General features: G+C 53.1%; 4 protein-coding genes across 9 annotated transcripts in view; 3 read left to right on the top strand and 1 right to left on the bottom strand.

The window, feature by feature from the left end:
- RCN3 (reticulocalbin 3) overlaps positions 1 to 5,019 on the top strand; it is a 21,582-nt gene extending 16,563 nt beyond the window's left edge. Inside the window, exon 7 of the mRNA XM_061389056.1 lies at positions 4,656 to 5,019. Within this exon, the coding sequence (XP_061245040.1) occupies positions 4,656 to 4,703 (48 nt within the window). The 3' untranslated portion in view covers positions 4,704 to 5,019. The remainder of the gene's footprint in view (positions 1 to 4,655) is intronic.
- On the bottom strand, positions 4,888 to 16,784 carry NOSIP (nitric oxide synthase interacting protein). Its single transcript, XM_061389057.1, has 9 exons — positions 16,694 to 16,784; positions 8,805 to 8,977; positions 8,138 to 8,243; positions 7,221 to 7,302; positions 6,640 to 6,802; positions 6,434 to 6,552; positions 6,067 to 6,254; positions 5,844 to 5,952; positions 4,888 to 5,691 (listed from the first exon to the last, which is right to left on the bottom strand). Exons 2-9 carry the CDS (start codon positions 8,872 to 8,874, stop codon positions 5,620 to 5,622), a joined length of 909 nt encoding a protein of 302 aa, XP_061245041.1. The 5' UTR covers positions 8,875 to 8,977; positions 16,694 to 16,784; the 3' UTR covers positions 4,888 to 5,619.
- Positions 16,785 to 16,796: 12 nt separating this feature from the next.
- Positions 16,797 to 23,294, top strand: PRRG2 (proline rich and Gla domain 2). Of its 5 annotated transcripts, none has more exons than XM_061389069.1 (8): positions 16,797 to 16,884; positions 17,635 to 17,697; positions 18,488 to 18,658; positions 19,313 to 19,488; positions 19,655 to 19,694; positions 21,176 to 21,311; positions 22,133 to 22,270; positions 22,709 to 23,294. In XM_061389069.1, the coding sequence occupies exons 3-8, from the start codon at positions 18,574 to 18,576 to the stop codon at positions 22,725 to 22,727; spliced, it is 594 nt and encodes a 197-aa protein (XP_061245053.1). In that variant the 5' UTR covers positions 16,797 to 16,884; positions 17,635 to 17,697; positions 18,488 to 18,573; the 3' UTR covers positions 22,728 to 23,294. The 5 variants fall into 5 exon arrangements, with proteins under 5 accessions (XP_061245053.1, XP_061245051.1, XP_061245050.1 ...); XM_061389067.1 differs by having other exon boundaries at positions 18,562 to 18,658; XM_061389066.1 differs by lacking the exon at positions 16,797 to 16,884 and adding an exon at positions 16,933 to 17,065.
- Positions 23,295 to 23,540: 246 nt separating this feature from the next.
- Positions 23,541 to 26,885, top strand: part of PRR12 (proline rich 12) — a 29,370-nt gene continuing 26,025 nt past the window's right edge. The window contains exons 1-3 of one of the 2 annotated variants that reach the window (XM_061389035.1): positions 23,541 to 24,102; positions 25,610 to 25,722; positions 26,691 to 26,852. In XM_061389035.1, the coding sequence (XP_061245019.1) occupies positions 24,017 to 24,102; positions 25,610 to 25,722; positions 26,691 to 26,852 (361 nt within the window). In that variant the 5' untranslated portion in view covers positions 23,541 to 24,016. The remainder of the gene's footprint in view (positions 24,103 to 25,609; positions 25,723 to 26,690; positions 26,853 to 26,885) is intronic. The other variant, XM_061389034.1, reaches the window with a different exon arrangement.

Below are 26,885 nucleotides of genomic sequence, written 5' to 3' on the forward strand. Positions count from 1 at the left end.
ATGGACTGGTTGGATCTTCTTGCTGTCCAAGCGACTCTCAAGAGTATTCTCCAACACCACAGTTCAAAAGCATCAATTCTTCGGTGCTCAGCCTTCTTCACAGTCCAACTCTCATATCCATACATGACCACAGGAAAAACCATAGCCTTGACTAGATGAACCTTTGTTGGCAAAGTAATGTCTCTGCTTTTGAATATGCTATCTAGGTTGGCCATAACTTTTCTTCCAAGGACAAACGTCTTTTAATTTCATGGCTGCAGTCACCATCTGCAGTGATTTTCAAGTCCCCAAATAAAATCTGTCACTCTTTCCACTGCTGCTGCTGCTGCTAAGTCGCTTCAGTTGTGTCCGACTCTGTGCGACCCCATAGACGGAAGCCCACCAGGCTCCCCCGTCCCTGGGATTCTCCAGGCAAGAACACTGGAGTGGGTTGCCATTTCCTTCTCCAGTGCATGAAAGTGAAAAGTGAAAGGGAATTCGCTCAGTCGTATCCAACTCTGTGCGACCCCATGGACTGTAGCCCACCAGGCTCCTCCATCCATGGGATTTTTCCAGTCAAGAGTACTGGAGTGGGGTGCCATTGCCTTCTCTGCTTTCCACTGTTTCTCCATCTATTTGCCATGAAGTGATGGAACCAGATGCCATGATCTTAGTTTTATGAATGTTGAGTTTTAAGCCAGCTTTTTCACTCTCCTCTTTCACTTTCATCAAGAGGTTTTTGAGTTCCTCTTCACTTTCTGCCATAAGGGTGGTGTCATCTGCATATCTGAGGTTATTGATATTTCTCCCGGCAATCTTGATTCCAGCTTGTGCTTCCTCCGGCCCAGCATTTCTCATGATGTACTCTGCATATAAGTTAAATTAGCAGGATGATGATATACAACCTTGACGTACTCCCTTCCCTATTTGGAACCCGTCTGTTGTTCCATGTCTAGTTCTAACTGTTGCTTCCTGACCTGAAAACATATTTCTCAAGAGGCAGGTCAAGTGGTCTGGTATTCCTATCTCGAAGAATTTTCCACAGTTTATTGTGATCCACACAGTCAAAGGCTTTGGCATAGTCAATAAAGCAGAAGTAGATGTTTTTCTGGAACTTGCTTGCTTTTTCGAAGATCCAGTGGATGTTGGCAATTTGATCTCTGGTTCCTCTGCCTTTTCCAAATCCAGCTTGAACATCTGCAAGTTCACAGTTCACATACTGTTGAAGCCTGGCTTGGAGAATTTTGAGCATTACTTTACAGCATGAGAGGTGAGTGCAATTGTGTGGTAGTTTGAGCATTCTTTGGCATTGCCTTTCTTTGGGTTGGGAATGAAAACTGACCTTTTCCAGTCCTGTGGCCACTGCTGAGTTTTCCAAATTTGCTGGCATATTGAGTGCAGCACTTTCACAGTATCATCTTTCAAGATTTGAAATAGCTCCACTGGAATTCCATCACCTCCACAGCTTTGTTCTTAGTGGTGCTTCCTAGAGCCCACTTGACTTCACATTCCAGGATGTCTGGCATTAGGTGAGTGACCATACCATCATGATTATGTGGGTCATGAAGATCTTTTCTGTATAGTTCTTCTGTGTATTCTTTTTATTTTTTCCTTCTGTGTATTCTTGCCAACTCTTCTTAATCTCTTCTGCTTCTGTTAGGTCCACACCATTTCTGTCCTTTATGGAGCCGATCTTTGCATGAAATGTTCCCTTGGTATCTCTAATTTTCTTGAAGAGATCTCTAGTCTTTCCCATTCTGTTGTTTTCCTCTATTTCTTTGCATTGGTCACTGAGGAAGGCTTTCTTATCTCTCCTTGCTATTCTTTGGAACCCTGCATTCAAATGGGTATATTTTTCCTTTTTTCCTTTGCCTTTAGCTTCTCTTCACAGCTATTTGTAAGGCCTCCTCAGATAACCGTTTTGCCTTTTTGCATTTCTTTTTCTTGGGGATGGTCTTGATCCCTGCCTCCTGTACAATGTCACAAACCTCAGACCATAGTTCTTCAGGCACTCTATCAGATCTAATCCCTTGAATCTATTTGTCACTTCCACTGTATAATTGTAAGGGATTTGATTTAGGTCATACCTGAATGGTCCAGTGGTTTTCCCTCCTTTCTTCAATTTAAGTCTGAAATTGGCAATAAGGAGTTCATGATCTGAGCCACAGTCGGCTCCTAGTCTTGATTTTGCTGATTGTATAGAGCTTCTCCATCTTTGGCTGCAAAGAATATAATCAGTCTGATTTCGGTGTTGACCATCTGGTGATGTCCATGTGTAGAGTCTTCTCTTGTGTTGTTGGAAGAGGGTGTTTGCTATGACCAGTGTGTTCTCTTGGCAAAACTCTATTAGCCTTTGCCCTGCTTCATTCTGCACTCCAAGGCCAAATTTGCCTGTTAGTCGAGGTATCTCTTGACTTCCTACTTTTTCATTCCAGTCCCCTATAATGAAAAGGGCATCTTTGGGGGGTGTTAGTTCTAGAAAGTCTTGTAGGTCTTCATAGAAACATCCAACTTCCCTCCTCCCTTCAGCCCCTGGTAACCACTAATTTATTTTCTGTCTCTATGGATTTGCCTATTCTGGACATTTTATGTAACAGAGTGTGACCTTTCGTCTGACTTTTTACTTTGTATAGTGCTTTCAAGGCTTATCCACTTTGTAGTATGGATCAGAACATCATTCCTTATGTCTGAGTAATATTTCATTGCATGGATTCAGCCCATTTTGTTTACCCATTCATCAGCTAATGGACATTTGGGTTGTTTCTACTCTGGGGCTATTAGAAGATTACTGCTGCTAGAATCATTCATCGGAGAAGGCGATGGCACCCCACTCCAGTACTCTTGCCTGGAAAATCCCATGGATGGAGGAGCCTGGTGGGCTGTAGTCCATGGGGTCGCACAGAGTCGGACACGACTGAGCGACTTCCCTTTCAATTTTCACTTTCATGCACTGGAGAAGGAAATGGCAACCCACTCCAGTGTTCTTGCCTGGAGAATCCCAGGGACGGGGGAGCCTGGTGGGCTTCCGTCAATGGGGTCGCACAGAGTTGGACATGACTGAAGCGACTTAGCAGCAGCAGCAGCAGAATCATTCATGTCGAAGTTTCTGCATGAACATTGTTTTCTATTTTCTTGGGTCTATGTGTAAGAGTGGAATTGCTATGCTCATTTTTAAAGGGATATGAAAATCTACTCGCACAATATCCCCTTTTGCATTTTAAAATTTTGATTCAGATAAAGTCCAGTTGTTTTGCTGTATAGGTCTATGAGTTTTGATAAATCAGTCATCCAACCACCACAATTAAGATACTGAACAGATCCATCATGCTGCCCCAAATTCTTATTATGCCAGCCTTGCAGTCAATCCCTCCTGCTCCCCTAGACACCAACAATTTGCTCTCTGTATATATAGTTCTCCCTTTCTAGAAAAGTCTCCCCATTAAAAAATCTCAACCAGTAATTATAATTGTCCTAAAATGCTGTGGGCTAGCTGATGCTGAAGGTCAAGATAAGCGCAGCATCCCCCACCCCATGCCCATTTCTTGCTCTAAACTGTAGACCACCATCTAGAGAACCTCTGCTGAGAAAAGACAAAACTTGTCTCCACTTCCCGTCCCACCCTTAGCTTCTGCTGTGGTCTGACTCTTGCTTCCTCTCCTTGTTACATTTGAAATCTTAAAGAAAACCTATTTCTTAGAGCTAAGACCTTGACTTGCACCCTACCCCTCCCAGGAAAGGGTATCTCAAAGGGCCTGTGAATTAAGGAGTGAGATTTAGGCTTCTTGTGGAAATCTGGGATTTCCAAGTTGCACCTTTAAGTCTTTATTTGGGGTGGTGAATGGCCTGTACCACACATAAACAGGATTGGAGTCCTTGGGTGGATGTGGTTCCAAGAGAAGACTCCGGGTAGTTAAAGGCTCTTAGGGAGGACAGAGATTGGGCGTGTTTAGCCTGGAAGATCCCATGGACGGAGGAGCCTGGTAGGCTGCAGTCCATGGGGTCGCTAAGAGTCGGACACGACTGAGCGACTTCACTTTCAGTTTTCACTTTCATGCACTGGAGAAGGAAATGGCAACCCACTCCAGTGTTCTTGCCTGGAGAATCCCAGGGATGGGGGAGCCTGGTGGGCTGCTGTCCATGGGGTTGCACAGAGTCGGACATGACTGAAGTGACTTAGCTTAGCAGGGAGGGCTAATCTCATCACTCTGGGTATAAAAGGATGGGGTGAGAGCTTGCCACAGTGGAGAGGTGTGTGGGTGGCAGTGTGTAAAGTCTGAGGGAGGAGGAAGCATAAAATGATAGGGGGGAAGGGCAGGACTGAACAAGGGGATCCAGAGGTGGCTGATCTCTGGGGGAACCTGGGTTCAGCTATGGCCTTGAGCAGTGTGACTTTGGGCCAGCTTTCTCAGCCTCAGTGAGCTATTCTGCAAAATGGGTACAAGCATTCTTCCCTCAAGATTGTGGCCAGGACTTGCACACACTGTAGACCGACAGGCCCAGAGGGCAAGGGCGCCCTGAGTGTCAGCAGCACCTCAGCTGGTTTCTGGAGACTGGGATCCCAAGAGCAGGGCATGAAGGTTCTAGAAATGTCTGAGGGAGGAAATGCTGGGTTTTGGGGGCTCCCCAGGGTGCAAGCAAGGATGACCCACCCTCCTACTGATAACTCTTCCCTGCAGCACCCCAGATGCACCCCCTGGTCCTACACCAGACATGAGCTTGCCTAGCATTCAAGGACACTTATGAATCTCGTCTGGGCTTTGGATGACAAGACCATTTTCCAAAATGAAAGGGCAGAGACTGTTCAATGAACGGAGAAGTATGTGCATGGAAATCTCTTTGGTGGAAAAAACTCCTCTGAGAAAGACCTGGCCGATGAAGACCTGGCAGGACAGAACCCGGGGATCGCTCTGAGAGGCAGGACTTCCAGTCTTTATTTTTACACTCTTTGCCGTATTTTGCAGCTTTTAGCTCTGGTTCTCCACACTGCACAGGGTCTGTTTTTCTGACTCAGCGGTTATTAAAAACGTAGCTTGAAAGGGCCCCCCTGCCCTCCCAGCCGAGTCCGAGCTCCAGGCAGGTCCACCAGACCGGGTTGCTCTGACCTCCTCCCACTCCTCACACCCGCCGAGCACATTGCTGCCTCTGGGCTTTTGCACTGCGGTTTCCTCTTCCTCTCCACCCTCCAGCCTTCAGCCGGCGGGGGAGGGGGTGTTCCTCACAGCCTTCTCTAGACCGGGTGCCTAACTTTCTCTCTCTCACAGACACAGCACTTCATTTCCTTTGGGTGTCTTATTACACTTTGCAATGGGAGACACGTGCCGCTAAAGCTCCCAGGCTTCAAATTTGGTTTAACTCAAAAGGAATGCGCGGGGATTTCCATCTACCCCGTTAACGTGGCGCCCTCCGGTGGTCGCAGCTCACATTCCGACTTGGGGCCACTCAACCCATTTACAGCTGTGCGTTTGCATTCCATTCAGACTTCAATCTTAACGTGAGACCACACCAAACATTCCTAGACCAGGCTTTCAAAGCACAGTCATTCCGGGGCGCACGCCATTCCCGGGCTCCTGGGCTCCGGTGCGGTGAATGAAGGCGCCACATGGCCAGTAGCGTCCAAGCCCTTTATTTGGTTTCCCGCGCTCAGGCCTGCATCACCGGCCGGGACTTCTCCGCCTGCAGCTTCACTCCGGAGCCCGCGAAGCCGGTGCCGCCCTGTAGGAGGAGAGGGTGCCATGAGGGTTCCCTAGCTGCGGAGGTGAGGCTGGCTGCGGAGGCCCTGGCTTGATGAGGGCGGGGCTAAGATAAAAGGGCGAGGCCTCTAGGAGGAGGGCAGGGTTACCGGAAGGCCAGGGGGCGCCACTCACCCGCTGCAGCACGATGATGTCACGGTCCGTGAGCTTCTCCCCGGTCACTGGGTCCACCATGTCCTTGCGAATCAGCTTCTCCACGCACTCCAGGGTGACCACAGCCCCACTGCGGTGAAGGTGAGGGTGGGGGCTGTGGATCAGGGGCCCCGCCCCAGACAGTGGGCCACACCTGCGCCCGCCGCGTCCAGCAGGTCCCCGGCCTGTCCCCTTGGCGACTCACGAGGGCCGCAGCACGGCGCACGGCGTGGCGTTGCTCAGGCTGTCGCGGGTCACGGCGCACACGTAGCGCTCGCTGCGCGTGATGAGCCCCACGCGGTCCACGGAGCTGTCCAGCGGCGTGAAGCGCACCGGCGTCAAGTCGGACATGCGCAGCGGCTTCCCGGACATGGGGCAGGTCACGATGCGCGACTGGGGGTAGGGGTGGGGGAGGGAGGCAGGGTCAGCAGGCGGCGCTGGAGCCGGGTGGTGGGAGGATGGTGAGGGGACCTTCAGGACCCCCGTTTGGGCGGGGGGTGTGTGTGGGGGCGTGAACCTGGCCCTCTCTGGCAAAGAGTACGCACAGGCGCGCGCTGGGGTAGGGGGCTCACCGGCTTCTCCAGCTTCGTGGCCTTCGCCTCGGGGGTCAGCGACGGGATCCAGAAGCTGGGCAGCGCTTTGTCCTTGTCCTTGCCTGCAGGGCCCGCACTGGACCCGGGTTGGGCATCGTCTGGGGGGGGGGAGGGGCTAGGATGCCGCACCCACGGAGGCACCTGTGGGACCCCCCCCCCCCCACCTGCAGACTCATCTCTCTCACCTGGGCCGTTCCCTGCCGAGGCGGCCTTGGGCGTGAAGGGGTTGAGGGGCCGGCTCACGATGGCTGCCTCCTTCTCCAGGAAGCCCCGCACGTGGTCCTGCGCCGCTGCCCGCTGCAGCTCCTTCTGCTCCTCTCGCCGGGCGCCCCGCTGCTTCTCGTAGGCCTGCAGGCAGCCAGGGAGCAATGAGCCGGGCACCCTCCTGTGGGTTGTGGGTTTGGGGCACCCTAGGTGGGGGCAGGGTGGCTCTCTGAATTTAAAGGAGGGTAAACCGGGACCCACCCAGGGGACACTCCGGGCAGAGGCTCTGTTTGGTGCCGGCTGGTGGCCGCAGTCATATGCCGTGTGTCTGCTGCCTTGGCTGGTTCCTCCCATCAACTGTAGGACGCCCGAACCATTTCCCTTTTAGCTGGTTTGGGACTCGGTGGCTTTTCTGTCCCTTGGCAGCAGAGTGGTCAACAGCTTGGCTGGAGACAGACTGCCAGAGCTCAACCCTGCCTCTGTCACTGATGAGCTCTGTGGCCTCTAGAAAGTGCTGTGACCTCTCCTGGCCCCAGTTTCTTCACCCATAAAACAGGCTCACCTTCATCTGCCGGGCAATTTCCTTCTTCTGGTGCAAAATGTACTCGAGGATTGCTTCCCGCTCATACAGGTAGCCATCTGGGCTGCAAAGACAGGACAGGACAAGAAAGCATGGCCAGTAGTTAACAGCCACCCACCAAACATCAGCTCCCTGTCCTGGAGACCCCCTAAGCATCTTACAGGCAGCAGCTCACTCAGGGCTCTGCTTAGGTGACTGCGCCGTTTTAACTCTCCTGGCTTTGTAATGTGATCCAACACGTAGGGGAAAATCTCGTGCCATAAAGGGTTAGCTCAGAAAGCCAAGGTCGTCCACACGCTGCATATTCCAACCAAAGGCCTGGCCTGTGCCTGGCTCCTGGGAGGGTACTTCTAAGCCCTTGGAATGTCCCGCCTGATAAGGGTTTGCCTGGGGGGTATGGCTTATGTGGCATCAGCTGGATCTCTGCAGTCAAGTGAGGGAAGTGAAGTCGCTCAGTCATCTCTGACTCTTTGCGACCCCATGGACTGTAGCCTACCAGGCTCCTCTGTCCATGGAATTTTCCAGGCAAAGGTACTAGAGTGGGTTGCCATTTCCTTCTCCAGAGGATCTTTCCAACCCAGGGATCGAACCTGGGTCTCCCACACTGCAGGTAGACACTTTACCATGTGAGTCACCAGGGAAGCTTCTGCAGTCAAGAGGCAGATAACGGGAAGCACTCTGTGAACTGTTATCATGGGCTGGCGGTGTCCCAGGAGCCCTACCCTCTATTATGAGCGTATTCTCTCCCACACCCCGTGAAGTATACTAGGATCGTGCCCAGTTATCAGAGGGAACACCGAGGCTCCGGGAAGGTAGGTGGCTTGTCTAGGGTGCCTTGGCTGTACAGCCCCTCTCTTGCCCTTTGCCCCCCGACCAGCCCACCCACGTGCCCAGCTTACGTGACGACAGGGTCGTGGCAGGGCTGCAGCGAGAGGCAGCAGCAGTCGAAGTCCTTGACGGCATCCCGGCTCAGTCGAATGTTCTGGGTGCCATAGCCTGAGGCCGCTGGGGACAGGAACACACAGACGGACGGAAAGACAGGGGACGTGCCCCTGTGCAAATCCGGAGAGAAAGGCACAGCGAGGACACAACAGAGGTGGGGGGCGCTTGTGCCCGGGGGCCGTGTGTTGGGGGCGGGGCACATCCACAGGAGGTGTTCATCCCCAGAGGGTAAGTGACAGGCTCTGAGGCAGCCCGAGGGCCAGCTGAGGGAAGAGGCTCGTGGCTGACTCCCCTCGGGCCTTCTGGCTCTGGGACCCAGCTCAAGCGCCCGCATCTCTCTGGGCCTCAGTTTCCCCATCTGGAATATGGGCTGACAACACTGATTCCTTCCTCTGTGGGTGTTTAGGAGGCTTAGTCGAATTCAAGCAGGAAGGCACTTAATGTACAGGCAGGGAAAAGGTTGTTGGCTTGTGTGGGCTGTTATGTCTCTGGTTATGACCGTCAGTCACATGGGCTATGTTAACACGGTCAGGAGAAAGACACACATAGCAAGCTCAACCAGAGGGGCAAAGTGAGCGACCTGGGCATTTTGGGGTCCATTTGCCCCCCTCGCAAACCCAGTACCTGTGTCCTTCTTTTTCTCATGGTAGGTGTAGACGGCCCCTGCTGTGCAGTTCTTGCCGTGCCGCGTCATCCCGGCGGGGAGGAAGGGGTAGCTGCAAGGCGGTGGTGACCGGAGGGAGCCCACACAGAGAGGACTGGACCTTTATGGTCCCCGAGCTGACCTGATGGGGAAGCTGGGAGTGGGGCAGGGGAAGATAGTTTTGTACTCATTAAATGGTTAAGAAAGGCCTCTACCCTCAAAAAAAAAAAAAAAGCACTCCATCCTGAAAAAGACCTGAAGTTTGCTTCTGGAAGTGGTGTTGGAAGGGGCACAAGTTGCGAGTTATCCTGAGGTGGTGGAAGGAGGGTTACGTGCAATCTGACAGAAAGTTCTGGCATCCGAGGCAATGGGTGGGGCCAGAACTCACGTGGGAGACGGAAGCGCCAGGCAGATGCTCTGGGTTCTCGAGCCCATGTGGATGCTACACGCCCATTTCAACTGAGTGCGTCTGGATTCGCTTAGGTGCAGTGCGCCTGTTGCTCAAGTTGTTCCCTCATGTGTCATTTGCATTGGAAAAAATTCCAAGTTTTCAAAACAAGTGTTAGAGGGAGAACTGACTGGTAAATCAACCAGAAAAACCCAGCTACCCTGATAGGAAAACGCGCCAAGGGTGAGAACAGGTGAGTTACAGGAGCGGCCCAAAGACTGACAGGTGGATGCCTCAAGCTCTCCTCACAGGAGAACCAGGACGAGATGTCACTGTGCTCCTCTCTCCAGGGCGGCGGGTGGCACCGTGAGCGCGTGCTAAGGCCAGGGTGAGGGCTGGCAAGAGGAGCCCCCGCAGGGGGTGCTGGGGGAGCATGTACGAGGATGTTCACAGCGGTGTCGTTTATCCCGGAGGGGAGCTGAAGGCAACTGAATATCCCACCCTGGTGAAACGGACAGTGAGTGCCCACCAAGGAGACCACCCAGCAGTGAGATGCAACTGACTGGGTGTGTACAGAGCATCATGGGTGGATCTTAAAGCCATGGCACTGGGTGAAAAGGAAAGAAAACAATCTACACGTGCACCAAACATTACATTTTGAACACCTGCAAACAAAAGGATCAAGCATGTAACAATGGCTGCCCATGTAAGGGAGGGGACTGGATAGGGGATGGATGCACGCATGCTCAGTCGCTTCAGTCCTGTCCCACTCTCTGAGACCCCATGGACTGCAGCCCACCAGGCTCCTCTGTCAGTGGGATTCTCCAAGCCAGAATATAGGGGTGGGCTGCCATGTCCTCCTCCAGGGGATCTTCCCAACCCAGGGACTGAGCCCACATCTCCTACATCTCCCACATTGGTAGGCAGGGTCTTTACCAGCTAGTGGAAGACTAGGGGGATTACAAGAGTAATCCCCTTTTAACAAGAGTAAATCAATCGAACAAGCTAAGGGTTGATGGGATCAATGGAATAAGACCTTCTGCCTGGCCTTGGCCCTCTCCTGGCGGTGACTCTGGATGGGTAATTCCCTTTCAGCGCCCTTTGGGTAAGAGGTGCGGAGAACCATGGGCTGAACCTGATGTTAACTGGATGGCTGTGTGGATTAAATGAGGTCATACACAGAGTCTGGCTATGGAATGCTCAGGAAATTATTCTCTCCAGTTCTCCGGCTGCAAGGAGGAGTCAGAAGGCAGGGGTGGGGGCACCACCAGGGGCTCCCAAAATATGAAAAAGCAACTTCATCTTTATTTCTCTGGTTTGTGATGCTTTCAGAAACTTGCCTTTCTCTTTCAAAACATAAACCTCTCCTGGAACTTATGGACCTTGCACGCCCCCTACTGGCGTCTTCCTCCCAGTAGGTACATTTACAGAGAATAGATGCACAGACCCGTAAGATGCAGTTGATGTGTTTTGACAGATGCATACACCCTCCTAACTACTGCCCCAATTGCGATGTGGAACATTCCTGTCACTCCAGCCGCAGCCACTGTGCTGCATGCAGCGGTTCACCTTGGTGAAACACCCCAACTCGACCCACGGCCCCTCCTCAGGCTTCCCCTCACCCCCCAGCTTTGGAGCAGGTGTCAGGCACCTGCTGCCTCCCCAGCTCACCTGCCACCCCCCTCCTCCACCCTGGCCCCCTGGCTTCCGCCCCCATTCCCCCACCCATCACCAGTCATGAAGGTCGAGTTCACCTCCGCAGGGACAAATTCCCCACTCTATTCTTAGTTGTCAACTGCCTTGACCCTCCGTGGTATTTGGCACTGGGCTGCCTGTCTTGTGGCCAAGCTCTTTGGCTTTGTGGACTGGGACATTTTCTCTCTGAGAAGAGAGGAACTGCTAGAGAGGGATCATCACTTCTCTGGGCTGTCACGGGAATAAGCACAAGGGACACTGCTTGACCCTTGACCCCTAGGCCAACTCCTCGAGGCCTCATGTCATCAAGCGTCCAACTTCAGCCACCCTCTGAGGTCTGCTCCATCGGCATCTCCACTTTGGAGAGAGGCAAACAGAGGCACAGAAGTGAAGCCACTTGCCTAAGCCAGTGGTTCTCAAAGTAAGGTCTGCCAAGACCCCAGGGGTCCCTAAGATACTTTCAGGGGGCCCACAGAACGATTTCCATGACATCAATATGTATTTGCCTCTGTTCCTCTCATTCCCTAATGAGCGTCTGGTGGAGTTTTCCAGAGGCTGTGCGACTTGTACTTGTACAACCCTGGCTTTAAAAAATGTCTGGTACGGAGTGAAAGAAGCCAGGTACAAAAGGCCCTATTGTTGATTCCGTTTATATGAAAGGTCCAGAATGGGCAGATCCACAGAAACAGAAAGGAGACTGGTGGCTGCCACCCGCTGGGAGAAGGGAGGACGGGAGTGGGGAGAGGCTGCTAAGGGGGATGGGGTTTCTTTCTGCAGTGATGAAAATGTCCTGAAATCCGAAAGTGGAGATGGTTACAAAAATAGTGAGTATATGAAAAACCAGAGTTGTATACTTTAAGATGAGTTTTTTGTTATTTGAATATTTCAGTAAAGACCCTTTCATGTCTGTTTTCATCTTATAAGGCAAGTCTTTTTTCCTTTGGCCGCACTTGTGGCTTACAGGATCTTAGTTTCTGGACCAGGGATCAAACCCAGGCCTTCAGCAGTGAAAGTGCGGAGTCCTAACCAGTGGACCACCAGGCAAGTCCCCTGATGTGGCCAACTATGATGGATCGAACTTCCACACACAAAAGCTTTTTGGAGTCCTTGCTGATTTTTAAGATCCTGAGACCAAGAAGTCTGACAACCGCTGACTGGGGTGGGCAGGTTTATGGTCTCCTCAGTTAGGACAGGCTCAGAAAACAGAACACTAGCACTTCAGAGAGGACACATCCAAGTAAGAGCAGCTATTATTTATCAACCTTCCCCTCTTACAGAGGAGAAACCAGGCCCGTGGAGCCCCCCTGGCAACAGAGCCGGACTTGAACCCGGCACTTGGGCTCCAGAGCCGCCCCCCCTTAGTCACGTGACAGCTGGCAGTCCTCCCAGGGAGGTCACAATCCGAGAAGAAAGGCTAATCCACTCCCATTCTCCCAAGAAATCTTCAAAATCCACAGTCTAGTCCACCCTTTTAATATGTCTCGAGTCAGAGAACAATTTTCACTGGAGGAACTTGTCCAACATTTTAGATTTCATAAAATTTACAGGAGCAAATGTACATTCACACGTCCTGGTTGCCCCAGACATACTTAAAAGTTTTCCAGGGACTGAATCCAGTATTGGTGCTTGAATGTAAATTAATTAAAATGAAGTGATTAAAAAAAAAAAATACAGTCCCTTGGGGCCCTGAGACAAGTATCAAAGTGCGCCACAGCCTCTGGGGACTCGTGGCTACTGTGTTTAAAAAACATGATCACAATACCATGGATGCATTAATAATTCCTTAACATCATCTACTATCCAGCTGGTATTCAAATCTCCCTTATTATCTCCCCAGGTCTTTTTCTGCAGTCGATTTGTTTGAATCCTCAATATCCTGAGGTCAGAGATCCCTCTGAGAACTAAAGGATGAGAAAACTAAAGAAGAACTAAAGGATGCTACAAGTCCCCTCCCGAGAAGAGCATGGGGTCACATGGATGCTGCTGGCTGTCCCAGGGGGGTGTAGGCCTGTGTTGCTGCTGCTGCTGCTGCTAAGTCGCTTCAGTCGTGTCCGACTCTGTGCGACCCCATAGATGGCAGCCCACCAGGCTCCTCCGACTCTGGGATTCTCCAGGCAAGAATACTGGAGTGGGTTGCCATTTCCTTCTCCAATGCATGAAAGTGAAAAGTGAAAGTGAAGCCGCTCAGTCGTGTCTGACTCCTAGGGACCCCATGGACTGCAGCCTACCAGGCTCCTCCATCCATGGGATTTTCCAGGCAAGAGTACTGGAGTGGGTTGCCAGCCTGTGTTAAGGGAACCCAAAGGTCCAATTACATTCAAGGAATTCACAGACAGATATAGGAAGTATCGGAAGCAGGAAGGAGGGAGGCTCCCTAAAAGCAAAGGGGAACATCTGAGATTTTTCTATTAATAGTGACTGGTATTCATCTAAGAGGTTTGGTAAACCCAGCCCTGTTATAAGCACTTTATACATGTTAACTCCACTGAATCCCAGGGCTTCCCTGATAGCTCAGTTAAGAATCTGCCTGCGATGCAGGAGACCCTGGTTCGATTCCTGGGGTGGGAAGATCCCCTGGAGAAGGGATAGGCTACCCACTCCAGTATTCTTGGGCTTCCCTGGTGGCTCAGACGTTGAAGAATCCACCTGCAACGTGGGAGACCTGGGTTCGATCTCTGTGTTGGGAAGATCCCTTGGAGAAGAAGGGAATGGCTACCCACTCCAGTATTCTGGCCTGGAGAATACAGTCCATGCGGTTGGAAAGAGTTGACCAAGCGACTTTCACTTTCAGTCTCCACCGAATCCCACAGCACAAATGGCTGCTACAAACAAGGAAACAGAGGCAGGGAGAAGGTGCCCAGTGCAGCCAGGGGTTGCCCTAGGCATCTGTGTCTGTGGCCGAGGCCATCCCATCGATGGTGCCGCCTGGCTGCAGGTGGCCCCAGGCTCTGTGCTGACTCAGTGTGGAATGGGCCCTACAGGCAGGGCCTGGCTCTGCTCCTGGAAATCCCTGTGGGCCTGGTGCACCCCCTACCCTGCCCTGGAAATCCCATCTGCTTCCTCCTCCCAGGACCCATCAGGAAGCCTGAGGGAGGCATTCCTGATGCTCTGACAACGCCCTGATTTACCTCCATTACAGCCATCTCAGAATTTCCCCCTCCAGACTAGGAGCCCCCTAGAGGTGGGGCCTGGGCTGGACTCCAGGCTGGGTCCCAGCACTGCCTGGCACCTGGGGGTGGGGGCTGGGCACAGAGATGGCATGACAGTATCAGTTAACGACTTCCAACCATAGGGCCTGGGTAGGTGTGTAATCAATGAAACGAACCATCCATCCAGTCAATACATCACAAAAGCACTATAATAATAGAAATGACTGGACTTCCCTGGTGGTCCAGTGACTAGAAGACTTTGTGCTCGTAATGCCGAGGACCCAGGTTTGATCCCACATGCCATCACGAAGATCAAAGATCCCATATGCCACAACTAAAACCCACCACAGCCAAATAAACAAATAAATATTTAAAAAGAAAAAAAACCAGGATGGTGTGGAGGGGGAGACTGTTAGAAATTAAGAGGAATTTAAAAGACAAAACAATTATTTGAATTGATTCTGATTCAAACAAATGACATTTTTATTAGGGTTGCTTTTGTAAGTATTATGATAATAGTATGATATTATGATAATACGATTATGATAATAGTATTGTGGTCATGGAAGAAAATGTTCCCGCTTTTTTGTGTGCCTGAAAACGAAGATCATGGCATCTGGTCCCATCACTTTATGGGAAATAGATGGGGAAACAGTGGAAGCAGTGGCTGACTTTATTTTTCTGGGCTCCAAAATCACTGCAGATGGTGATTGCAGCCATGAAATTAAAAGACGCTTACTCCTTGGAAGGAAAGTTATGGCCAACCTAGATGGCATATTCAAAAGCAGAGACATTACTTTGCCAACAAAGGTTCGTCTAGTCAAGGCTATGGTTTTTCCTGTGGTCATGTATGGATGTGAGAGTTGGACTGTGAAGAAGGCTGAGCACCGAAGAATTGATGCTTTTGAACTGTGGTGTTGGAGAAGACTCTTGAGAGTCCCTTGGACTGCAAGGAGATCCAACCAGTCCATTCTAAAGGAGATCAGCCCTGGGATTTCTTTGGAAGGAACGATGCTAAAGCTGAAACTCCAGTACTTTGGCCACCTCATGCAAAGAGTTGACTCATTGGAAAAGACTCTGATGCTGGGAGGGATTGGGGGCAAGAGGAGAAGGGGACGACAGAGGATGAGATGGCTGGATGGCATCACTGACTCGATGGACGTGAGTCTGAGTGAACTCCGGGAGTTGGTGATGGACAGGGAGGCCTGGCATGCTGTGATTCATGGGGTCGCAGAGTCGGACACGACTGAGCGACTGATCTGATCTGATGCTTTTTAAAATTAAAAAAAAAAATTGTTGAAAAATTTTTAAAAAGTTGAGGTATAGTTAGTTTAATGTTGTGAAAATGTCTCTGCTTTTTACACATGTATCCTAAAGTATTTAGGGGTGAAATGTCACGATAGACAGGCTTTGCCTTATATATTTAATTAAAAAAAATACCCAGCCAATATGGCAAAAGTATTAATAAACAGAAACTCTGGCCATAGGAATTTTTATATTATGATCCCACTTTTATGTAAGTTGTGTTAGGTAGGAAGTTAGACATGAGCAAGGAGGGGAAGCCTGGCTGAAGGAGACACACCCAGGAGAGCTCACAAATATGCTACAAATATAACCACAGAGACTTTTCAACTCCTGCACAGGTATCCTATTCACACAGTGGATACAAAATGACCACAGGGGCCTCTCCAAGTAACCTTACCTGCGGTGAGGCAGTTAGGAGCCTATTAAGACATAACCAACACAGCCTGCAGCTATACAATTTATAATTAAATCATTGAGCGTATGCTCATTTCTATTCCCTTTCATTGACTGGTGGTGGGTAGAAGCCCTACTTTGAACGGGGCAAAGCCAAAAGAAGACTGGAAGTGTAAAGAGGGAGGCTTGACAGGAAGGATGAGGAGGACTCCTACGGAGTGTTGGATTAATAAAAGATTATCTGCTTGAGCTGAATGGAGCTGTAACTTGTCTGTTGTTCTACACCGTTTCGTCCATTGCTCCAAATTTTTGTTGCCACGAGACAAGAACGGAGGAAGAGACATTAACCTGACAGGTGGGACACTTTCATAGTAAAATATTACAGTAAAACTGCTTTAAGGATCCATCAAGACCTCAGTTCACAACGAATCGGCAGCACCATCAAGGTGAGAACCTAGGACTGCCTAACCCCAAAGTTCCACAGAGGAAAACGTTAACCTACAGCAACTCCAAGAGGGAAGGGCCTGTCAAAAAGGTGCAAGGAGGCAGCGGCGGCGACTGCACAACCCTTCCCCGCTCTCCCCATCACGATCTGAGAAACTGAGGCCAAGAAAGGGGGTGCGGGGGTTGCTTCTCATTCAATATCACTCCTTAGACCTCCAGGAGTCCCAGTCTCTTCCGTGCCCTGGGATCCGCAGCCCATTCGTCTGCACTGGAATTAATACTCTCGGGAGAACTGCCGGATGAAGATTTGGCTACCTAAAGGGATTTAAAGCACCTTCAATTCGGCTTTAAACTTGAGGCACCTAGAGCGCTCTATTAATAACTGCCAGGAAGTCAGCATTTCAAAATATTGTCCCAGTCTCCCTCAGGACCACAAGACTCTTGCCCACAGGAAGGCAATCGCACTAACACTATTCTTCTACCGCCTAGAACTCACCTCAGAGACGACCCTCTTTCCTCGGTGGCTACTTCAACAGTACCCCTACACCGGAAAGGAGAGCTGTTTTCCCTCTCCGCTCCGACGCTTCCGCCCGGGGAAGAGACCGGAAGTAGTTCTGCCCCTAAAGGCGGAGATAGCGCTTCTGGCTTCGTAAATTCTCCTTTCTTTTTTTTCCTCCCCCCGGAAACGTGAGTGGCAACTCGAGGGTTCCGGCCGGTGAAACTGGCGTGAATAGGGGGCGTGCTTAGTAAATACTAGGCGTTTCCCTGGGCGGGCAATTTCCTGCTTGTTCCTAGGCTTTGCGTCTCTTCAAGCCTGTGTTTAAGGACTAACCACTTTGCCCAGAAATTGAAAAGCCCGCTTACCAAAGTATGTATCATCCACTTTTCTGCCGCAAAAGAAGAAACAATAGAGAAGGGACAGCTCCTCTGTCCCCACTTTGTAAATGGAGCAGTTGAGAAATCGAAAGTCAAAGCCTTTCAAATTGTCTTAGGAAGCAGGAATTTACTGCGGCGTACCTACCTATCTCTAGGGACTAAGGCATACGTTTCCCTCCAGTTTCTAGATAGCTAGATATCTAGATGTTCATTTCCCTAGCTCAGCCTGGCGAGCTCTCTGGGGTGGGGTGGGGGGAGGAAATTATAGGAGGGGAGGGGAGGAGGCGCCTATCCAACACCCTAAGTGTCCCCATGGTGTCAGGAGACCCAGGCTCTCTATGAGGCTCTGGACGTTATACCCTTAATTATAAGGTCCCTTTATCTATTTATGTATTTTTTCATAAGGTCCCTTTAAATACTCTGTCCCTTACCTGAGTCCCGCCCAGGGCAGGTAATAAAAAACCCCGCCCCTCTTGCCTGGAACCAGGATTGTGCCGGCTTTAATGAACAAAGTACCCTCTGGTTCCTCTCCCCTCCCCTCTCCCCTGCCCCTCTTCACAGCTGGCCGCAGTTAGCCGAGGAGGCCCCGATTAAGTAGAGGACAGTGCTCAGAAGTCTAGGCAGGTAAGTGAATGTCCCTGGAGGCAAAGCTTGGCTTGGGGACCTTGGCGACCTGGCTGTTGGAGCCCCCACATCCAGGAGTCCAGGATCACTGCCCCCTCCCTCAACTGCTGGACCCCAGGATATGCCCCTCTGGTTTTACTTCTTGTATACTCTTTGATCTCTGTGGGTGGAAAGGTTTCCCTGGTGGTCAGGCAGTAAAGTATCTGCCTACAGTGCAGGAGACCTGGATTCAATCTCTGGGTCAGAAGATCGCCTGTAGATGGGAAGGGCAACCCACTCCAGTGTTCTTGCTTGGGAAGTCCCATGGACAGAAGAGCCTGATGGGCTACAGTCAATGGGGTCGCAAAAAGTCAGACACGACTGAGCGACAAACGCTGTAGGTGGATATGGCAATGGGCACAGAGAGATGGGTGTGGATGTGGCAGTGGGCACATGGAGATTATCAGGAAGAAAGGGATCCAATCAATGGACGTGTTTACGAGCGCCTGCTATGTGCCCAAACCCATGCTGGGTGCTGCATGCACAGCTGGGAAAAAGATAAGCTCCTGGCTCTGGTCTCTGGAGGGACACTGCGTTTGCTGAAATCCTGCCTCTGAATCTTGCGAACTGTGTGAACTTGGGCAAGTTCTTTTACTTCTCTGTGCCTCAGTCTCCTCCTGTATCAAACGGAGATAATAGCACTGTGATGAAAATGAAACTGAGTTGATAGAGGTAAATGACCTTGAACAGTCTCTGGTCCAGATTACAGGCCACGTAAGTGTCTGCTCTTATTATAATTCACGGACCACAGAGTCTGATCAGGGAGACCTGGCCTCATTCTTCAGTGGCTGAGGCACTTCTCATCTAACCACACCTGGTTCCTAGTGTCCACAAAATATGAGGGGCCGCCCCTCTGTGCTGCTGCTATACCTGGGATTGGCCACCTGCCTGGACACTTCACCCAGTGGGAAGCAAGGCCGAGGTGAGTGTTGGGGGGAAGAGCCAGAGTCCAGGCACCAACACCCACCTTCCTCTGGCCCAGGAGAAACCCTGCCTCCAGTCGCCTCCTCCCCAGGACCCCATAGCTCTCCGTTTCTTTAAGTTCAGGCTCCTTCATGTCCCCAAGGACTTGCCTGTAGCTCAAACAGGAAGGAATCTGCGTGCAATTCAGGAGACCAGGGTTTGGTCCCTGGGTCAGGAAGATCTTCCGAAGAAGGGAATGGCAATCCATTCTAGTATTCTTGCCTGGAGAATCCCATGGACAGAGGCACCTGGCGGGCTACAGTCTGTGGGGTCACAAAGAGTCGGACACAACTGAGCGACTAACATACACACACACACACACACACACACACACACACACGTGTCAGTCCGAGGAGCCCTCCGTTTTCTGTCCCTTGTGTCTTTTGGGTTCCCCTGGAGGCTCAGACGGTAAAGAATCTGCCTCCAATGCAGGAGACCAGGGTTTGATCCCTGGGTCCAGAAGATCCCCTGGAGAAGGGAATGGCTACCCACTCCAGCATCTTTGCCTGGAGAATCTCATGGACAGAGGAACCAGTGCAGGTTACAGTTCGTGGGGTGGCAAAGAGTCAGACACAACTGAGCGACTAATGCCCTGTGTGTCTTTTGGGCCTAGAGGTCTTCCTGGACTCCCCAGAGGCACAGAGCTTCCTGGGCAGCCGTAAGCGGGTTCCAAGAGCCAATTACTGGGACCTGGAGTTGTTCACACCAGGGAACCTGGAGCGGGAGTGTCTAGAGGAGATATGTTCCTGGGAAGAGGCGCGAGAGTACTTTGAGGATAATATTCTGACGGTGAGGACCTAGGGTCTCCCGAGGAGTCCCCTCTAGGACCTGGGGGTGGGGTCCTGCCCCTCAACTCCCTCTGCCCTCCTGCCTCAGAGATCAGGGTGGGCTGGTCTGGGGATGTGGAATCTTCCAGATAATGCTTTTCAGCCTTCCCTCCTCCTGCCCATTCAAGGATCGCTTTTGGGAGAGCTACATCTACAATGGCAAAGGAGGTGAGTTGGGAGAGCTCTGTCATCCTGTACAACTAGGGCAAGGCTTTACCCGGGAGGCTGAACCACCATCCCCCACCCAAAACTGGCCCCCTCCAGATTCCACGCTCCCTGAGTTCCTGGAGGGAGTTGTCAAAGAAAGCCCTTCCTCTGAGACTAGAGCCCTTGCCTCAGAATCCCACCACACCTCACTGGGAGGAGGTCCCCTGTCCCCAAGAAGGGGGACAGTTGGAAGGAGAGGTTACAGCCCTGAGGCCTCAGACTCAGAAGCCCCAGCCCACCTGAGCCCATCTTTGGAGTCCAGAGCCTCAGCAGCTTGGTTGCTAAGGGGTTGCTCCCTAGCAACGGGGCCAGGGTAGGCCAGTTGGTGGAAGCCTGTGTGTCTTCACCTGCCGGATCAGCCCAGGCCCAACCCCAACCCCTCTCTGAGTTCTGAGGCCCCCTTGGTGGCTGCAGCCTTGTTGCTAAGGGGGGGGGGTGCTCCTTAGCAACCAAGCCTGGCCTGACCAAAGAAGCCAGCAGCACTCACTACCTGGTTGGTTCCCCCTCCCCCACAACTCCATCCTGGCTTTGCCCTGGTTGCTAAGGAGGCCTTCTCCCTAGCAACCACACCTAGCCAGGCTCAGGACCCAAGGCCTCCTGCCCACAGGAGGACCCCCCTCCAGGTACCAGGCGTCTCACCCCTCTAGTGGCTTGGTTGCTAGGAGTGTATCCTTAGCAACAGGCCCTAAGTCTGGGCTAGAATCCTTACATTGGTTGCTAGGGGAGGTAACTGATTTGCTACAGGCCTATCAAGGCCTGGTGGCTACTTGAATCTACCTGAAGCGTGTCCAAATCAGGAAGCCCCACCTTCTGAGTGCAGCTTTTTGCGAAGAGGGCTAAAAGCCTGGGGTTTACTGTTTGAGGAAAGTCCCCCCACTACCCAATCCTAAAGGAAACTTCCTCAGCAGCAAGACCTAGCAAGGCCTCAGGAAGCCAGGGTCCTCCCTGTGCCCCACCCCCATTTTGCTCAGATATGAAACCTTGATTGCTAAAGGTACTTCACCTTAGCCAAGGGTCCACATGAGTCCTAAACCCCATTGCTCTGTGACTGAGGGGCGATGTCCCCCTTGATAGATGAGTTTTTCTGACCTGTGTGGTGAGGCCCCGCCCCTCTGTGGGCTGGTTGGTAAAAGGGACTGCATTCCAGAGGGGACAGGGTTGCCAGATAAAATACAGGATTGTATTTTATCCCCACCCTACACCCCCAGTTAAATTTGAATCTCAAATACACAGGGATAATTTTTTTTTTAGTATATCTTATATAGTCCATGAGACATATGAAAAAGTTACTCATTGTTTATCTAAAATTCACATTTAACTGGGTCTCCTCATTATTATTTGCTAAAATCTGGCAGTACTCAGCGTGGGGGCTCAGAAAATTGTCTACCTGAACTCCCTACCTTAACTAGGCATGTCAACTGCAAACACCCCACCCCCCGCAGGACGTGGACGAGTGGATGTCGCAAGCCTGGCTGTGGGGCTGACAGTAGGCGTTGTGCTCATCATCCTGGCCGGCCTAGGAGCCTTCTGGTATCTACATGGCCGTCGGGGCCGCAGGCAGCGTTCCTGTCCTCAAGAGTAAGGGGCTTTGGGGGCTTTAGAGCTTTAGAGCAGGGTGAGCAAGGGAGGGAGGGTCATCCTAAGGAGACAGACCAGATTGGGGGCACGTAGGCACTGCTGAAAGATCTGAGGAGATCGTCCTGTGAAGAGTCTGTGAGATTCTGTGTCCAGTTGCAGCATCCAATTATATCCACAGCGCTCGGCACCAAATAGGGACTCCGTCAATATTTGCTGCCTGGCTGTCTTTGCAGTACCCGGTTTACCAGTGATCTTCATCCTGTGGATGCTGTATCTGATGAGGCTGCAGCCTGTGGTCTGTGGGTGTCTGTGGGATGTCAGTTTCTGGGGTGACAGGATGAGGCTGTCTTTGTGTGTGTGTCCGTGTGAGTTGTCTAGGTGTGTCTTTCTCAGTGACAGAGTGTAAGAGAGTGCTGGAGCATCCGTCTTCAAGTGGAGTGGATTTGGAGGTTTCCAGGAAGAGTTTGTTGGAAGAGTGGATCTGGGAAATTTGCGCCTGAGTGTTTCCCTGTTGTGTCTGTCTGTTTCTTGTGTGTTCTCTGCAGGGCTGTCTGTTTCTCCATGACTCTGCCTGTATCGGGGCACATGTGTCTGTGAATAAGCCTGTCTCAGCAACTGTTGATTTCTGTGACTGCCTGTCATTGCGTGGTGCTTTTCTGTGTGCAGGGTTCGGTTGAAGGTGACCCTCTTTTTCCCTGGTCTATCTCCCTTACTTTGTCCCCCTACGACCCTCAGAGTCTCTGTCTCCCTAAGTCTGACCTTTTCCCAAGGCTCTCTCTCCTGTAGGTTTCCCCTGCTAACAGTGCACCTTCTGTCCCCAGTGTCGAACTCATTAGGCCCCTTAGCGATCTGAGCCCGCAGACGCCCCAGCCTCCACCCCCACCTCCAGGCCTCCCCACCTACGAGCAGGCGCTGGCGGCCTCAGGGGTGCACGACGCACCTCCGCCCCCCTACACCAGGTACTGGGCTGGGCTTCGGCCTGGGGGCGGGGCGCAGAGGGAGGGCACGGCCGGAGGAGGGGCGTGGGCTTAGGGGCGGGACTTAGAATTTTGAGCTTATTATCCAGGGAGAGGCTTGGAGAACGGGGGCGTGGCCCAGCCGTGTGTATGTGTGTGTCTGGAATATTATAGGAGGGTGGGTCTTGTGTGTGTGTGTGTGTGTGTGTGTGTGTGTGTGTGTGTGGTATATTGTAGGAGGGCGGGTCTTGAGTGTGTGTGTGTGTGTGTGTGTGTGTGTGTGTGTGTGTGTGTGTGTGTCTGGTATATTGTAGGAGGGCGGGTCTTGAACCCAGAGGGTCCGGGATTGGCTGAGACGCCCAGGGCGGGTCGGAGTGGTCTTGGTTGATGGGGCAAAAACAGCCGGGCCTTTGACTCCGCACTGTTATCCTCCCCCTGCAGTCTCAGGAGACACAGCTGAAGAGCGGCTTCGGAGCGGAGCCGGGGTTCTCTGAACCGTGCCCCAGATTCGCACCGGATTCCGGAAACCCCCAGGCCTCTTAAACTCCGGAGCTGAGCTTGGAGGGGTGATGGGAGTAGGGGTCGTCCGGCCCGAGGCCTACCCTAGCACACGTGTTTCCGCTGCGTACGGATACACGCAAGTTCCCAGGCAACGTGTTCCCGCGTCCCGGCCCCTCGCAGGCCCCCACGGTCTTCTGACCTGGGGGTATCCGCCAGCCCTGCCCCCGGGGTAGGAGTGCGTGGAAACTCGGACCCAGGAGCGCAGTCCGGGTGCGCAGACTCTCATGTGAGCGGGTGTGACACGGCCATCGCCCTCACTGTCACGGACCACGGACACGCAGAGACTCGCCTGTGCACACGCGTGTTTCCCTGCGCTCCCCGTGCGTGCACAGGGGCACTTTGCAACCCAGGAAAAGATGGGGGGGGGGGTGCGTATTGCAAGCGAGCTCGGTTGGGGGCAGAATCACGCTGCACCTGGGGGACTGGAGTTGAGCTCTTTCCCCAAATAAAAACACCTTGGAAAAGAGATGCAAGAGTGAAATAATGCAAAAATTTAAAAAAATCAAATAAACTGAACTGCGTTCCCGGGCGCGTCTGCGCACGGCGGAGCTGGCTTTCTGTACAAACGCTGCACCCTACACCCCCAGGCCCTGCTAGCGCCCTGTGTCTGCCTCTCTCTCTCTCTCTCTTTTTTTTTTGCATTTGCACGGGATTGTGGGAGGAAGCGGAGCGCAGCCAGACACCCCGCCGCCCGCCCCCCCTTCCCCTCCCCCCTCCCCCAGCCGCCTTGTGCAAAGATGGCTGCACCGTGAGCGCAGAGGAGGAGGAGGCGGCGGCGGCGGCGGCGAGAGCGAGCACCCAGAGCCCGCACCCACCCCGGGGCCGCCCGGGACGCCCCCTCCTGAGCGCGCGCCCCCCCCTTCTCTCTTGCAAGGGCCGGGGCAAAGGCGGAGACAGCGGGGTCCCTCCTCCCCCCTCTTTCCCTCCAGGGGGAACCCCCCTTCCCCCCTCCTTGGCTCGGCGGCTGCACCCCCTCCCTTGCCCGCCCCTCCGCCCCTGTCCCCTCCCTCCCCCGCCCGGGGCCTTCCCGGGCCTTCGGCGGCTGCAAAGAAAAAGAGAGAGAGAGAGAGAGAGAGAGAGAAGGGAAAAAAAAGCAACAGCGGAGGGAGAGGCGGCGGAGGAGAGCGCGCGCGCGCCCCCTCCCTCCCCCCTCCCTCCCCCTCCCCCAATTTCCACCGCGGCCAATTCATGGACAGGAACTACCCCAGCGCCGGCTTCGGGGACCCGCTCGGCGCCGGGGCGGGATGGAGTTACGAGAGGTCAGCGAAAGCTAGGTAAGGAGCCGGGGGTGGCCTGGAGGAAGGGGCCAAGGGGTGGGGGCCCAGCCCGGCCGGGCCCGCCCGGCTACGCGTGCATCGCAAACTCCCCTCCGGCTTGCAAGGGAGCGGCCTTCCTCGGTTTGCAACAACGCCGCCGCCCCAGTTTGCAAATTGCAAACTCCGCCAAAGCCAGCTCCGGCATGCAAAGAGAAAGATGCAGCGGGGAAATGGGGGTGCAAAACAATTTCTGATCGAGAGGCCTTGGGAAGGTGGGAGGGACTGGCGAAGCAAGGCCTGGATTTCCCCCCATCCTTGGATTCCCAGCTTGCTGACCCCTCCCCCTCGCGCCCCAGGCTCTGCTCTTGCAAAGGTGGGAAGGAAAAGAGAATTAGAACGCAGACCTGGGGGGCGCGCCCCCCCTCCAGGTCCTATTGTTCCGGGACTGCGCGAGGCCGCGCAACGCGGGCCCCCCCCCCCCAGAAATTCCGCGAGCAGAGTGGGCACGGGGCCCCGCCCCCTTCCTAAGCTGGGGTTCTGTGTGTGTAAGGGGGGGGTCCTGGCATCAGAGACACGCCCCCTTGAGCTCCCCCACCCGCAAAAAAAGAGAATCCTAGTTGATGGCGAGGAGTGGAGTGTTTGACCTCTTGAGTCCGGGCCATGGATGGGGGCCGCTGCATAGGAAGACGAGGCTGTTTTTCCAGTGTGTGGTTGTGTGTGTGAGCGTGGGCCCAGGCGTACATAGCTGGCAACCAGTTCACCTGCGAATCTGCCCCTTTTCTGCTGTTTGTGTCACGCCCTCACTCTTCACCTGCCCCCTGCTCCCCTCTCCCCACACACCTGGGTTTCCCAGCCTGGCAGGGCAGGACCCCACGTGAGTTAGTATTTTCCATGTGGGACTCCTCGCTCTGTATCTTGCCCCACGAGTGAGTTGAATACTGGTTTGCACACATACCTGGCCTTGCACAGGCCCATGCATCTGAACCTCAATCCGGGGGATGGACGACGTTCATGTTCACACTTGTACCTGGTACTTTCCCGGAGTCCTATCCTCACCCCACCTCCCCATCCCTGCTGTTGGGGAACAATCTGCTGCTGACCCTGGCTCGGTTTGCACCATCTCATGAGGTTCAGGGCCTCTGTTCCCACGTGTCTGAAGAAGAGGGGGCGTCCCTCGGGGTTGGCCCCAGGGCTTTGTGTCACCTACAGGGTGGGGGCCCTGGGAGCAAACTCCCTGTTTTCAACTTAAGACACTTTTCTCTGACTCTTCAGCCTGTCTCCTTCCTGTGCATGTCTGTGAGGCTCTCTGGGATCTATTTACTGGGGCTCGAGTGGGGACCATGGCTCTTTTAAGTTGGGGACCCCGATTCCCTTGTCTTTCCTTTATGGCCCAAGGTTCCTGATGATAACCCCCAGTCAGCTGGAAGATTCTCCCGAACTCCCTGGGGGATTTGCTGAGTTCCTCACTCCGAGGGCAGCTTCGGAGGAAACCCTAACACCTCCCTTTCCCCCTACCCCCGCCCAGCTTGGTCTATGGCAGCTCCAGGACCTCACACCCCGAGACGGACATCTTACACCGCCAGGCCTACGCGGCCCCCCACCCACTGCAAAGCTATGCCACCAACCACCACCCGGCAGGTACGGCCCCTGTCCCGCCCCGCCTGGCCCTCCCTCCAAAGCGGCTGATTGGCTGCTGAAAGTTCCACCCTTCCTAATTGGCTGTGCCCTCCGTCCTGGCTCGCCCCTTGCCACTTCTTCCCTGATTGGTTGTTCTGAGACTGGTCAATTTCTCGCCGGATTCGTCCGCTCCTGTTTCTGGTCCCGCCTCTTTAGCTCCAATTGGTCCGGTCCTCTCAGCCCCCAAATCCCACCTTCTCTTCCAGGCTTTTCCGCCTCTCCAGCCCACCCGGTCCCTTCCCTCTGGATTTGTCCATCCTCTTGGTTCTCTGAATTCTTTCTTCCTGATTCCCTTTCTTCCTGATTGGCTCCGATTCTTGGACCTCCGCCTCCTCGCTTAGATTTGCCCACTACCTGATTCTTCTGTGACCGGGCCTCTAGTACCTCGGGTTGGTTCTCCTTTGATCCTGCCGCTTCCTTTCCTAAATGGATCAGCTACCAGACTGTTGTCCAGTTTGACCCTAAGACCCTCTTGGTTGGCTCCTTCCCTTTATCCCTCTCCCCACCCCCACCTTTTTTAAAAAATCCGGACCCTCTCACTAGGACTCAACCCCTTTCGACTTGTTCTCTGGTTCTTCCCAGTGGCTCCAGTATCACCCCATCTCTTCCCCTTTCTTGTTAGAATTGCCTAACTCCTTTGGCCTCCCTTGGACCATAGGAACTCTCTGTTTCTCCCACTTTTTTTCACTTCTGGATTTTTCTACTCCTTTGTCTACCTTTCCCCTCCTGGGCTCCCTGCCCTTAGGATTGCATCCTACTCCATCCTGCTTACTGTCTCCTTGTTTCTGCCTACTTTCTCCTCTTTGAATCTGCACCTTCCATCCAACCCCCTTTGCTGACCCAACTTGCCTTTAGCTTGCTCTTTTCCCCTTTCGACCTTGCCCTATCCCCCACCTAGCTGACTCAACCCCTGCCCCCACCCTTGCCAGGCCTCTCTGGACTCTTCGACACTGGCCTCCATCACGCAGGCTCAGCAGGGCCCGACGCCTCCGTCATGAACCTCATCTCGGCCCTGGAGTCCCGGGGCCCCCAGCCTGGCCCTTCTGCCTCCTCTCTCCTCTCCCAGTTCCGCAGTCCTTCCTGGCAAACAGGTAAGCCCGCTGCCAGCCCAGGAGGGCCAGGGT

The sequence above is a fragment of the Bos javanicus genome, chromosome 18 (assembly GCF_032452875.1).
Source record: "Bos javanicus breed banteng chromosome 18, ARS-OSU_banteng_1.0, whole genome shotgun sequence".
In the NCBI taxonomy this organism is placed as follows: domain Eukaryota; kingdom Metazoa; phylum Chordata; class Mammalia; order Artiodactyla; family Bovidae; genus Bos; species Bos javanicus.

Bases quoted from the DNA above. Each gene is read 5' to 3' on its own strand.
- NOSIP (XM_061389057.1), bottom strand. From the start codon at position 8,874: ATGACGCGGCACGGCAAGAACTGCACAGCAGGGGCCGTCTACACCTAC. The intron at 6,803-7,220 runs GTGAGCCTGTTT...GGCTGCCTGCAG, and splicing joins AAATTGCCCGGCAGATGAAG to GCCTACGAGAAGCAGCGGGG. The intron at 5,953-6,066 runs GTGAGTCGCCAA...CCTTCACCGCAG, and splicing joins TGCGCCGTGCTGCGGCCCTC to TGGGGCTGTGGTCACCCTGG.
- PRRG2 (XM_061389069.1), top strand. From the start codon at position 18,574: ATGAGGGGCCGCCCCTCTGTGCTGCTGCTATACCTGGGATTGGCCACC. The intron at 19,489-19,654 runs GTGAGGACCTAG...TGCCCATTCAAG, and splicing joins TTGAGGATAATATTCTGACG to GATCGCTTTTGGGAGAGCTA. The intron at 19,695-21,175 runs GTGAGTTGGGAG...CACCCCCCGCAG, and splicing joins CATCTACAATGGCAAAGGAG to GACGTGGACGAGTGGATGTC.